At 44.9% G+C, this 13,512-nt stretch overlaps 3 protein-coding genes across 4 annotated transcripts; 1 reads left to right on the top strand and 2 right to left on the bottom strand.

Moving 5' to 3' along the window:
* Positions 1-74: 74 nt before the first annotated feature.
* On the bottom strand, positions 75-2,714 carry LOC6530700 (rab GTPase-binding effector protein 1). Its single transcript, XM_002091555.4, has 6 exons — positions 2,558-2,714; positions 1,962-2,497; positions 1,123-1,907; positions 924-1,059; positions 749-865; positions 75-685 (listed from the first exon to the last, which is right to left on the bottom strand). Exons 1-6 carry the CDS (start codon positions 2,610-2,612, stop codon positions 383-385), a joined length of 1,932 nt encoding a protein of 643 aa, XP_002091591.1. The 5' UTR covers positions 2,613-2,714; the 3' UTR covers positions 75-382.
* A 1,141-nt stretch (positions 2,715-3,855) lies between these two features.
* LOC6530697 (TWiK family of potassium channels protein 7) lies at positions 3,856-13,425 on the top strand. 2 transcript variants are annotated; one of them, XM_015196374.3, is made up of 4 exons: positions 3,856-4,554; positions 5,302-5,393; positions 5,456-5,612; positions 12,170-13,425. In XM_015196374.3, exons 1-4 carry the CDS (start codon positions 4,146-4,148, stop codon positions 13,204-13,206), a joined length of 1,695 nt encoding a protein of 564 aa, XP_015051860.1. In that variant the 5' UTR covers positions 3,856-4,145; the 3' UTR covers positions 13,207-13,425. The 2 variants fall into 2 exon arrangements, with proteins under 2 accessions (XP_015051860.1, XP_002091588.1); XM_002091552.4 differs by lacking the exons at positions 3,856-4,554; positions 5,302-5,393; positions 5,456-5,612 and adding exons at positions 9,662-11,757; positions 11,823-11,980.
* Positions 7,832-9,094, bottom strand: LOC6530698 (probable H/ACA ribonucleoprotein complex subunit 1). Its single transcript, XM_002091553.4, has 3 exons — positions 8,893-9,094; positions 8,203-8,577; positions 7,832-8,145 (listed from the first exon to the last, which is right to left on the bottom strand). The coding sequence occupies exons 1-3, from the start codon at positions 9,077-9,079 to the stop codon at positions 7,997-7,999; spliced, it is 711 nt and encodes a 236-aa protein (XP_002091589.1). The 5' UTR covers positions 9,080-9,094; the 3' UTR covers positions 7,832-7,996.
* Positions 13,426-13,512: the final 87 nt, after the last annotated feature.

Below are 13,512 nucleotides of genomic sequence, written 5' to 3'. Positions count from 1 at the left end.
ACTAAGTTAAAATACCTCTATTGCAGGAAAAGTTAGTTCAAATAGAGATGTGCGGCGACAAACAACAAACATTATTTGTTTTTTTATTTGTATATTTGCTTTGAGTTAAATTCAGTTATGAAAACATACCTACGATAAAAGCTAAAATAGACAACTCATCGCTTACGTTATATAGAGCCAAAATAAGGTACAGCAACATCCGAAATAGACATTGGCAAATGGAAAGTGGAAATGACACGTGCATACGCAGTGCGGCATTGAAAAGGTTTGACCTCGGATCGTAATCGTAATATCGGAGCACAGAAACAGAGCAATAGAGTTCAAGGAGATACCAACTAATCACACATAATACACAATAACTTGGGCTTGGAGCTCAAAACGCCTAGTTTGACTGCTGCTGCTGGCCTTGCTGCTGCTGGGGCGGCTGTCCCTGACTGAAATAGGGTGCGGTGTTTGGCGTGAGCAGCGTGTGACAGATATCACAGACTCGGGCCACTCGCTTCCGTGGTCCAGATGGCACCGTTTTCGTTAGACACTTATCGCAGTAGATGTGGCCGCAGTGCCGGCAATGGATTTTGCGCACCATGACCGTGAAATAGGCATTGCACGTGGGACAGTTGTTCACATCATCGTCGTCCTGCCAACGCACCTCCGTATCGGCATGCCGCAGCTCCTCCAACGACATCTGTGGAACAACACAATGTAATTAATTAAGTGAATAAACCATACATTTTTATATCGCACTCACCTGAAGAGTTTGAGATAGTTTGACAAAGTCCTTTTGAACCGTCTCCATTGTGGACAATTCCTCCTGTAGTGTTTTTATCTTTGTCTTGTAGTCCGCGTTTGTCTTGGCATACTTTTCCTGTAATATGACCTGGTTAGCGAAGATTCTACTGTGACAACTAGATATGATAACTTACATTGGCCTCTTGCAGCTCAATGATCTCCACGCGACACTCGGAGAGCTGTTTATTTAGCTCAGCCTCTTTTCGCTCCAGTTGGGTTTTGCTAGTCTCGTGCGCTTGTACCGTGACCAAGTGCTCCGTCACCCGATCCCTGGGAATTCAGTTAAAACGTGAGCCAAAGTGTACACCATCCTCGACAGAGACTCTAACTTACTGCAGTGACTTAATATCTAGTTGCATTTTGCGCTTGTAGGCCCGCCTTTCGTTGTTGCTCTCCTCCAGCTGGGCCCGTAATATCTGAATCTCATCTTCAGTGCTGGTGCACTTCTGTCGCTCATATTCGCTGCTGACACGTGCTTGGATCAACTCGCTTTGCTGTCGCAGTATAAGCTCGTGGAGATCGACAATCGTGTTGGGCAGATTGATATATTGGTTGTCGATCTCCTCGGACGTGGCCAAATAGCGCCCGGACAAAAAGTCGTTGTCCGCTTGCAACGTCTCCAGTTGCTTGTTGACGCGCTCTCGGTCGTCGGAGACGCGCTGGATCTGTTTAATGACCTCGTCCTTAGTCTCGAGAAACTTTTGCTGCATGTCCAGCAGTCGCTGCTCGTTAGTTTTGGCCTGGTCACGCAGGCTTTGTACTTCGCTTTTGTGGGCCTCCCGCTTTTCTTGCCATTGGTCCTCCAGATCCTTGCGCAGCGCCGCCTCCTTGACCAGAGTCTCCCGTGATTCCACGACCTGCTTTTGTAACAGATCCACCTGTTTCTGTTGTTTGTTTATATGCGCACTCAGCTCTTCCGTCTTCTTTTCTGCCAGGTTGCACGACTCGCAGGCGCTCTCGGCGACGTCCATGGACGTAGACTTGTGCAGTGCGGACTCATCGGACGCCGACTTGGCCTGCAGTTGCTCGTCCTGTTCGCGCAGTTTCACTTTAAGCGCCTTCATTTCCTCCTGAAGCTGCTCAACGATTGAGTGCATCATCTCCGCCTCCTCAGGGGCCTATTAAAAAGCTCAGTTCATTTGACAATGGAAAAATCAATTCCAGATACATACGTATTGCTTGCCATTGCCCTTGCTCGATGCCCGGATGTCCTCGTCCTGCTGAAAACTGCTGTTCAGGGAGTCGGTGCCCAGCTTGCGCACAGAACCTAGTGTCTTCTTGACCTGATTCAGCACCTGCGGCGCTATTCCGCCGGACGACTCGGCTTGTGGTTGTTGTGCCAGCTGGTGAATCTGCTGGTACTTGGCCAGCTCAAGCCTGTGCCGTTCTAGCTCGCCTTTGTAATGCGCGGACTCCTCAATAGTGTCCTGCACCAGCTGCTGCAGCGAGGAGATCTCCTCCTGGGCCTTGAGGTCCTTCAGCTGCAGTTCGTTCTGTGACTTAAGGTCCGCCACCATTAGGTGCGTCTTCAGCTCTTCCAGCTCCGCCTGCAGCTGCCGTCGCTCCTGCTGGCTCTGGCTGACCTCCGCCTCCTTCTGGATGTACAGCTCCCGCATCTTCGCCCGCTGCGTGTTGAACTCGTTCTGCATTTTGCGCATCTCGTTCTGCAGGTGACTGAGTTTGGGCTGGTTGGTCGCGTCATCCTCACCTGCCGTTGGAGTTATGGGTTAATACGCGGCTGTGCAGGCACCCAGAGCTGCTGCCTTACCATTGGCCAGGTCCGTGGGGTCTCTGGCCTCCGATCGGGTCTCGTTTTCTTCCATTTTCTATATTGTGTGATGGCCAATTTAATAGTTTATATGTACATATGTGAGCGCACCAATTAGAACATATACATTTAGGCGCTTCCCAACACTACCTGCGGTGTTACCATATTTGAGTTATACCGATAGTTAATACCCAAGTATTGCTTGGCAGTGCCGTTAAAAAAGGTTTTTCAAAATCGATCTTTTCTGAGCTTAGGTTTAATATTTTTGGGTATATGTTTACTATAGAAATATTAATTATACTATTCTATATAAAAAAAGTTCATTTGATTTCAAATGATGATACAATTATCACAATAAATAACACTTTTTAAAAACCGGCTTTTAAGATTGATCTCTAAATCCATTTGAAATAGATATACCCCCTGAGTCCTTTTTAATCTCACTTGAGATGTTCTTAAAATGTTTTCTTATCACCAACCACACTACACTATAAATAGAAACAGAAAACAAGTGGGTTAAGAAAATAAATAGAAAGAATACAAAACACATTTAAATAAACATGTGTTTAAATGTGTTTAAACTTATTAATTGCATTTTAATCGTTTCATTTTCTTTATTATTCAAAATCTTCTTAAGCATTTCCTAGAAAGTGCTTCACCAAAGTGTAAGCAAAATGACAACGACAGAAAATATTAGACATAATTCTATGAAAAGGTAAATGACTGCCGGATATGAATGACTAATACCGTTCGTTCTTTTAATTTTATGCAAATTATTAAGCGCCAGAAAGCGAGAAAACGCTGATAAATTATGTGAGGAAAATGTCTACTTCATTAATGCCGACCAAGCTAATGAGAAAACATATTTAAATATAGCAATATAACAAAATATCTGAGATAAGAGAACTGCGCGTTAAACGGAACAAAACTCGATTTCAGATTTCGGCCTAGCGAACCCAAGACATATGTAATTATACAATTATCATGGTACACTGATAAAAGTTGTTTTATTTAAAAAAAAAATTATATGCCGTGAATCATGACAGTTTCAAACGATTGTTAACCTTCTTATAGACAATAACATTATTTTACTCATAGCATAAAATGCATAAACAATTATTTTCCTCAGTGTACGCTGAGATCCGTTGGGTCTTCTTGGTCTTGTTGGAAGGCTTGTGAGCTCATGACTTTCGATGTCGTCATAGTCGGCAGCCGAAGATTCGTGGCTGAAACAAATACTAGAGCATTATGCCCAGCGACAACAGCACCGATGTTGGCCAAAATATTTGGCGTCCGTTCAGTTCGCATTGGATTCAGGAACGAGGCGGTCGGAAGCGGGAAAAAAAGAACAGCCAGCATCGGAAAAAGTACGCGAAGAAATAAATACGCGGCGTCTTGGAATCGCGACGGCATTTCTACTTATAAACTTAAAAATAATACAAATATATAAGTACAACCGCCACGATATATGCGAACGGAACTTGAATAATGACTATAAAGTGCCCAATGTTTTGAGTTCTTGTAAATATCAGTTAGAAATAAAGTTTCAAGAAGAATCCATATAGATTCAAGGAGCAAGTAACCGACCATGTCGCAAACCCAGAGCATAACACCCATTCCCAGCACTCCGCCGCCCTCCCGAAGGGCCAACCGCCCGCCCAGGATCAATATCCACAACCTGACCAGCGGTTCGGCAATGAGCCAGGCATCGATGCCACCTAGTGCCCAGCCACCCTATACGGCCCAAACGAACTTCACCGGCAATGGAACACAGGGCCCCTACTGGCCACCAGTGGCCAATCCCTTCGGATACGGAAACTTCGTGACCAAGGGCTACGAAGGCTTCCTCGATATCACAAAGTCGGGCCTGAGCTTCGGCGAGAAGATGACCTTTGGCATGTACAAGTGGTCGCGCCGGTGGTTCACCCACATCTTCCTGATCGTCATCCTGGCCCTGTACAACGTCGGTGGCGCCGTTCTATTCCGCACAATCGAAGGTGAGATCTATAACCCAGAACATCCAGCTTTTATGGATCAATTCGCTTATAAACTTCCTGGAGATAAAATGGTTCCATTAGCTACACTCTACAGGCAATTTCATTAAGTTACAGTCGACAAAGGAAAGATATTCAAGATATCCGCATGATGAAGTGCACTAAATGGGCTTGTTTGCTTATCAAGCTCTTCGGCAATTGTTTGGAAAATAGTAAACAGTTCAGTTTCCAGAGATTCAAATAAATACACCTGCGCTGTATTGTAATCGTAAAAACATCCCCATCAATTTGGCAGACGACTGATTTCGGTATCCGAGTCCATGGAATACTTGAAAAAACCATCAGTAGTTATAGTATTTAAATCAAATTTTATTAGGTTCTTAAAACGAAGTTAGAGCACTAAATCTTTTAAACTATTTCTTTAATTTGATTTGGAGTAGAAATGATTTTTATTCCTTGACTTAAATTTTTTCGATATCAATTGAAATATCTAAGCTACAATTTTGTTACCAGTGTAGGTACACAGATACACCTATTTTTTGATTCTGAATGAATCACATCTGCGAGGGGAACAATCTGTCGTGTAAACAACCAAGACGTCCAGTTGCAGATGATTAACGGGCGGATGGAGGAGTCCCGGATCGGGTGCTTCCTCATGGGCAGGTCACTCCAATGGAAAACTTCTGAATTCCATGCACCAAATGCCGATGATTTATTGCCAAATATTAAGAACTCCCTTTTCCCTTTCAGTTCGTCACGCGAATCAGGAAAAGCTGGTGGTGCAGGATCAGCAAAAGAGTTTCTTCAACGAAATGCATCAGGTTTCCAATGATCTGAGCGGGGTGAGACCAAATAGGACTACATACTGATGTCAAGATAATCAATTGCTTTGTGGTTTTTTCAGTTGTCCAAACTGGAGTTCGAGGGCCAGGTACTGCGCATAATGAACACCTACCCCACGGTGGTACAATCACTGTTGCGAACTGGAATGGTCGACAATACGGATCCCTGGTCCTTCTGGGATGCCATGGTCTACTCCGCAACCATTTACACGACCATAGGTGAGTAGAGCTAGAAGATTCCTCCTTCAACTTGCTGAATTTTGATGGCATCCAAGTGTATTGCCAGTGCAAAGACTCCCACGCAGATTAGATATATGTACATATACACATATCACTTCTTAGGACGCAAGACGGTCTATTTATGTTGTGTTTTCTTCATTGTTAAGCCAACGAAATTTGTGACACAAAAGATGGAAATAGTTTCACATATTTTTGCGATCGTCGGCATTTGTGAGATACGAAATTTGTGTCTCTTCTCGTGCAGACAGTTATGAGATTTCTCAAGAGGATTCGAAATTCTTTGGAAAACTGTCACTTTTCTCAATTGAGACCTGTAAATAGCTCACCAAAAGCAATTTCACCTTATAAAAGAATTTCTCCGAATTATCGCTCTACACTTTCTTAATCACATTCACTTTTAATTGCAAAAGACTTTTGACGACCATAAACATGCCATGAAAATGGAAATGATTTCGACCGAGCAAATCGTTGGGGTGTATTTTATCATAATTTAAATGATTGTTATTTTTTAAGAATTTATGTTTCACATTCAACATGCGGTGAGTTAATGGTTTGATAGCCCCCTTTATTCGATTGTCTCGCTTATTGGATTTGTTCTAAATTTAATGTTTGGCCCGCCGACTTGTTAAACTTTCAGTAAGATAAATGGAAATATGGCGAGTGTATTTCTGGTAAATAAATTCTGGCAGTACGTCGCCACTTTTGACAAGTTTCCAACAGCCAAAAAGTGGGAAATTCGAATAAATCCGCAAGTGTGGAAAACTTTGCACCCACATCAACGCACAAGCAATTAACACAAATTGCCAAATTATTGCCACAATGCGACGACACAATTTGCTGCCTTGTAAACAGGATGGCAAACTCAACTGAGTGCATTCAGCATAATCAACTTGTCAAAATTGGCACAGATATAAACAAAACAAACGCCTGAGGAGCACTTCTCATTGGGATTTTATGATCTAGCACTTAATTTGAAATCGAGAGTCTTTTTGGAGGTCTGCGGTGAGTGACTCACCTGAATATTTAAGCTCACTATATTTAGTACGCGGCTAATTTTAAGCACAAGATGTCACAAAAATATTACACAATTCACCCATGAGACCATAAAATATTTACCAATTAATCACTTGAGTGAGCCGTAAGATATACAAATAATGTATCTTTCTAATGACTGGTTTTTATTGATTTATGTGCGAAGCAAACCGTATTTCGATCTGATCGATAAACCGGAAAACACTTCATAATCCCCATGGGGAATCATAAAACTGTTGCTGGTGCGATTAAAATAACGCTTACTAAAACCATTCTATGGACGATTGGAGGCAAAGGCCGACAATTTTATAAAAATGGTGCATGCCCAAATGGAAAACAAATCTCGAAGGCAATTCGGAAATGTTGAATGAAATGGCCGAGAATAAACAAATACAAAATCGCAGCGAAATTCCATAAAAGCGAATACGATCCGTCATCAACGTTTCAGGGGAGTGGATCCAAAGGGGTTCCGGGAAGTATCTGATGAAAATTATACAAAACATTTAATTTATTCATGTTTTGGAAGTGGAGAAATGCTCTATGCCAATAATGACGTCAGTCAGGGTATAAAGATAAAATATGAGAAGCCAAAAAGAAATTATTTTCGATTTTTGGCACATGTAATTACACCAAAAGTTCTTCGTTTCGAGAACAGCTGCAAATTTTACAAATTATATGCATGAATCGAACGGAAGGAAACCCCCATACCAAACACTATTGGGCATTTTAAACAAACCTCGAAGCATTCATAAAATTTCAAGGGAATTCGGATGAGTGCGATTCTCTCATAAATTCGATACATTATTCCCTGAATCCTAGACGATGATAGTGATCAAATTATTTAATCTTCTCATGCATTTATCGTAAATTTTAAAAGTTGCACTGTCTAAAGATTGCTCCACTCAAATTTGTATTATCTCAGCTCTTTGGCATTTGTGATAAACTGTAATTAATGTGAGAACTACTATCTTCTTGGTAAATGAGTAAATGTTTGACATCCCATCGGTAATTAACTTCGTCTTCACAACTGATAATATATCTGACAATCTCTCTATCTCTTCTTCACTTAAAGTTCAATTACTTTTTCTTTTTTTAAAAATAAATTATACGGTACAATTAGTAGCGGATGTTATACACTAATAAAGTTTTCAGTTAAACATGGCGTAAAATTTTTAGGAAAATTTATTTTAGTATCATTTAAGGTACAATATTCGATTGGTTGGTCAGCGAACAATACCCAAATGATGAGGTTTTGCTTAAAAACTATTTGGACATGTACAACTATTTGATTGTACACTTTAAATGTTTTGATTAGGATCTGATACTAAAAACTACCACCGACCCCGACCACCACCACCACCGCTGCCTCCTCTTCCTCTGTTAAAACCGCCTCCGCCGCCGCCACCTCCTCCATTGCGACCAGCTCCTCCTCGGAAACCGCCTCCGCCTCCACCTCGTCCGCCGCCACCACCGCGACCACCTGTTGAGAAACATAAGTTAGAACTTTTTGTTGCAAACATGAAATTCATTAGCTTACCTCCTCCGCGGCCGCCACCTCGGCCTCCAAATCCACCGCCGCCACCGCCGCGGTTATTTGTGAAGGCTTTCTTTGCGCCTTTTGGTTGTGGGGGTTTCGGCAGGAACCTGGCGATCGGTAACAGCTTTCCAGGGTCGATATAGAGTTTCTGATCTGGTTTGAAGCTGTTGGCGTAGACGTTGTCCGACAGCTTAATGGACACGCTGTAGTCCCTAACTGTACCAAAGATTTCGTCGATTTTGCCTACTTGCTCCTTGTTTTCGAGGAAAATGGGCGCGTTGAAATACGGAACATCCTGAATGTCAACTTTGCACACAAGGTCATTTTGGCAGGCGTAAACGTAGTTGCCCAAGGGGATTACTCTCTCCGGTGGACCTATAATTAAAGAAACAAGAAATAACTATTAAAGTAACATCGGAAATGAATATTTGGCAATGTGCCGGAAAGTAGCGAACAATTAAGAAAGCATATACCTAGAAGACACTTCCAGATGTGTTTTTTGCTAATATTTTTATATATATAGCACATAATTATAGCCTATAACGACTTGGCTATTTAAAATATAAGTGAACAACGTGGTTTTTGCAGTTCTATTCATACAATCTGTATTAACTGAGTGTTTTCTGTGACCAAGTTATGTTTAGATTTGCTTAGGTCGGCAGTAGTTGTGTATAGGGATAGTTTACTTACCAGAATCGAAGGCTCCACGGCCGCCACCACGTCCACCTCCTCCTCGGTTGAATCCGCCGCCACCTCCACGTCCGCCGCCACCACCGCGTCCACCACCACCTCCTCCAAATCCACGTCCGCCGCCGCCGCCACCTCCTCCGAATCTTCCGCCGCCGCCACCGCCGCCACGAGGTTTACCAAATCCCATTTTGAAATATTATTAATATTGAACGCAAAAACACGTGCGCGTTTCGATCAACCAAAATATTTAGAGATGGGAGAAATTCAAATTTCTTGATCGATTTATCGATAGCTGTGGCCATGTGTTTCAGTATATATGTTTTCTTACTATACGGTCACACTTGGCCTAAGAGGCGGACTTTTTGAAATATTAAGCAGTAAAAATATTAAAACTTTTTAAAGGCATCAGACTTTGTTAATTGGAAATATTCCTTGACGCCACAATTATAAAAAGCTTTATTTCTTACGGAATTTATTTAAAACCAAATTTCATTCAATACATTATGTTAAAAAATAGTTTTAAGTAATTATGTTACCCAACCAAATGGGTACATCGTTTAACTAGCACAAATTCCTGGTGCTTATTTAATAAGCACTAAATATTCACTAAGAGAACATGAAACACAATGTAAGAGAGAGTCTCATACATCATCGGATGCATTATATATAGCTCACACAGCTATATTCGAACAGCTGTTGAGACATCTACAAAAATTATAGACAACCGAACTGAAAATGAAAATTTGAATTTTTCTCCAACTGCTGAGAGCAGTTGGATGCTAGCCGTGGTCGAGGAAGCGAGAAATAAAAGCGAAATCTATTGGATCGTGTCGCGACGTCGAAAGAAGCATATACATACATTTCTATATGCAAATAAATAATATAGCGAAATATTTTAGAAAATTCTCTGACAAGTGTATACTTTTAAAGTTTGAAAAAGTGCAAACTACTTGTACTACGAAATTGCAATCGAAAGTGATATAATTACCCGAGGCATATTTTCATAAGCGGAATATGAACGCCTAGTTTGGTAGTTAAAAATAGATTAATAGATGGCTAGATGATGAGCACGAGCACAAAGATAGATCGCGAAACTAGCACACGACTGCGGCTGGACAAGATGGAGCAGCCGATGGACGCCAGGCAGCAGCAGCGCCATCGGAGGCGCCTGGGTCGCAGCCACCGGGAGCAGACGCCCGTCACTGGGGCGACCCAGAACCAGGATGATGTCAGTCCAGATGCCCCGCCGGATCCGTCTCCGCAGATGGTGCGCATGCAGATAAGACCACCCGGCACCCTCTCTGCCCACGAGAGCAAGATCTTACGAAAGCGGGACAAGTCCTTTGCCAGCTCCTCGGCGCGCAGTCAATCGCAGCCTCGGGAGGCGGAGAAGCTGAGTAGTCCCGATGCCAATCATCTGATCAAGCATCGCAGCCTTTCCTCGCCGCGGCACAAAGAAGAGTCCAGTGAGAGTGAGCTGACCACCGGCAGCAGCAGTCAGCAGCAGAGGCCCATTACTAATCTCGGCCAGACACATGATACACTGAGCAGACTAGAGCAGAATCTGCAGCGCTTTGAGGAGGAACGTCGGCGTTTCGAGTCTGAGAAGCGGCTCTTTGAGCGCGAGAAGCGGGAGCACAAGATGCGCCATCGCCAGCAGCTGGACAACGAGGAGCGAAAGCGCCTCCTGCAGAGCTACCGGAAGCTCAGCGATCGCATCCAGTTGCCGCAGGACGAGGAGGAACGTCGCCGTCTCATCCACAGCCTGCGACTGCAGCGGCAGGAGGCGCCAAAAACTCGGGGTCGCAATCGAAGTAGCGGCTACGAAGAGTCCTCCACCCAGTTTAGCTCCTCCGATGCCGATGCGGCGGAGGAAACTCATCCGCGGCCACGGGCACCTAAGATTCCTCAGGGCTTTGTGGCTGCACCAATCCGCGGAGCACCTCCACCGCCTCCATCAGCATCAGCATCGCCAGCTCCAAAACCAAAACCACCGGAAAGGCTCTCTGTGAGTCGCAACAACTCGCTGTCGCCCGTGAGACCCCAGCGACGATCCAAGACTCCGGAGCAGCGTGAGGAGATCCTGCGAAAGCACGAGTACTTGGAGGTAGGCGAGTCCAGAAGCGAGGTGATAAAACCTCGCATCTCGGAGGCGGAACAGCAGTCGGAGCTGATGCAAAAGTACATGGAGGCAGCTGAGCGGGCGGCAAAAGCGGAGGCTGCCCTGGCGGAGCAAATCCTGTCGGCCGAGGGAGTGCGTCGGAGTCACAGTTTGAGATTAGCTGATAAGGAGGAGAAGCCTCAGAAGCGCAGCTCCAGTTTGGAGCGTCCGCTTAGACCGAAGCGATCGGGCAGTCTGGAAAGAAAAGAACAGGCACCTCAAGATCTTCCTGAAGAAACTACTGCAGATGAGCCAGATACAGTACCAAAGTCCCTTGGGGATCCATCCTTGTTGCCAGAGGAACACATCTCAGGTGCGAAACCCAAAGTTACCCTCTGGCAGCGGATGAAAAATCTGTTTAGGCGCAAGAAGAAGATTCAGGTCAAGGGCGATGACTTCACCGATCTGTCCACAGAATTGCAACCGGAGAAGTTGGCTTCCAGGAGTCTTCTGTACCACCTCAGCCTAGAGGCACGGCATGAATGGAAACGCCTCAAGCTGGACTATCCCCAAAAGGTGGAGGAATTGCGTCAGCTACGCAACAGGTGCATTGCCTATCTCATCTGCATGGCCATGCTCTTGGGCTTCGGAGGACTCCTCTTCCGGTACACGGAAGGAGCCGCGGAGAATATATACAAGTGCGAGGTGCGCAAGGTGAAGCGGGATTTCATAGATAGACTGTGGGACGTCAGCCACAACATGAGGTAGTATTAGCGACCCCAGAGTGGTGGCCCAGTTTCAGTGAGTGATTCATTTGTATCTTTGCCAGAGAGGAGGACTGGAAGTCGCTTGCCCGCCAGAAGCTGCGCAGCTTCGAGGATGAACTGAATAACTTAGCCGAGTTGGGGCTACGACGTTATCCAGGCCAAAAGTCCTGGAACTTTGTCAATTGCTTCATCTTTTGTTGGACCGTGATCACAACCATAGGTAATGGGATAGACCAATGGACCCATGACCACCCACAACTGCTTAATCAGTGAAAACTACTGATTGTTGTTATTATTTTAATAAATTAGTTTTTATCTGTAGGATATTTATTAGTATATATCCATTTTAGGTATTGATTTAAGCACTTCACCTTTACCTCATTGAACCCATCTTACTTTTCTCTTCTAGGTTACGGCCACATCACTCCAAAAACGGGCATGGGCCGATCCCTGACCATCGTGTACGCCATCATCGGCATCCCCATGTTCCTGATCGTGCTGGCCGATCTGGGCAAGCTTTTCACGCGCTGCGTCAAGTTCCTGTGGGTGTATGTGCGACGGATGTACTACACCCGCTCCTGCCGCAGGATACGGAAGCAGCAGCAGATCCGGAGCGCCATGACAGGCTTCAACACGATGTACGACATGGCCATCCGCCGGCCGAGCATGTTCTTCGGCAACTCCGGCGCAGATAACGACGAGGAGTCGCAGGCGGATGCCGAGGCCGGAAGATCGGTAGGCACCTCGCATCCGGAGACACCCACATCGCCGTACCCAGAGACCTTCGAGGTGGACGACGAGTTCAATTTGCCAGTGTCGGTGGCATCGCTGCTACTCATTACGTACATCCTTCTGGGATCCTTCGGCTTTCTCATTATGGAGCCCAGTTGGACTCCCTTGGATGCCTTCTACTACGTCTTCATCTCGATGTCCACAATTGGCTTTGGCGACCTGGTGCCCGGTAATCCGTTTTACGTGATGGTCAGCATGATCTACCTGATGTTCGGCCTGGCCCTGACCTCTATGTTCATCAATGTGGTGCAGATCAAGCTGAGCGATCACTTCAAGATGGCCAGCGCTAAGGTGGGCGCCACCATTGGCATGAACATGGCCAGCGAACTGGGGGATGAGGGTGGCTCCCAGGTGAAGACTCCTTCCGAGCTGGCCTCGGTGCATGGTTCGCGACTGGACAGGATCGAGGAGGATGGCCAGGAGGCGAATGGCAATGGCCACTCCCCGGTGCCACCGTTAACCTCGATTCTGCGGGCACCGCGTCCCCTATCGCCAGTGTCCAATGGCGTGGATGCCAATGGAGTTGGAGGAGATGCTGGTGGAGATGGCGATGTCTCTCCGCCACCTCTGCTGCCCAGGCGTCAGGTTTCCGTGGATCCCCAGCCGCCGGCGGAGGGGGAGAATAAGAAGAAGAAAAAGCATAGGTTTTTCTAAAATTTTAGGGATCTTTAATATACCTAAGATACCCCAAAAATCCGACAAAGTTAACGTGTAAGAAACCTCAAAAATGACAAGGCAATTTCAATCGAATTTACCGGAACGCTGCTCTGCGAGAAACTCTATATTCATTAATTTGTTATTTAATTTTACTCACCATCATCATAGCATAAGTCTAATGTTAATGAAATAAAGCGCGCGAGTTGACAACGCAAATGAATGTTTTGAATTTCCCTTAAAGAAAAGTGGGTAACTAATACAGTAATACATATCATAGATTGATATATTTTTCAGCAGTCTTTT

The sequence above is a fragment of the Drosophila yakuba genome, chromosome 2R (assembly GCF_016746365.2).
Source record: "Drosophila yakuba strain Tai18E2 chromosome 2R, Prin_Dyak_Tai18E2_2.1, whole genome shotgun sequence".
NCBI classification, from domain to species: Eukaryota; Metazoa; Arthropoda; class Insecta; order Diptera; family Drosophilidae; genus Drosophila; species Drosophila yakuba.
The sequence above is the reverse complement of the archived record's forward strand: the minus strand, read 5'-3'. Positions and strand labels throughout refer to the sequence as shown.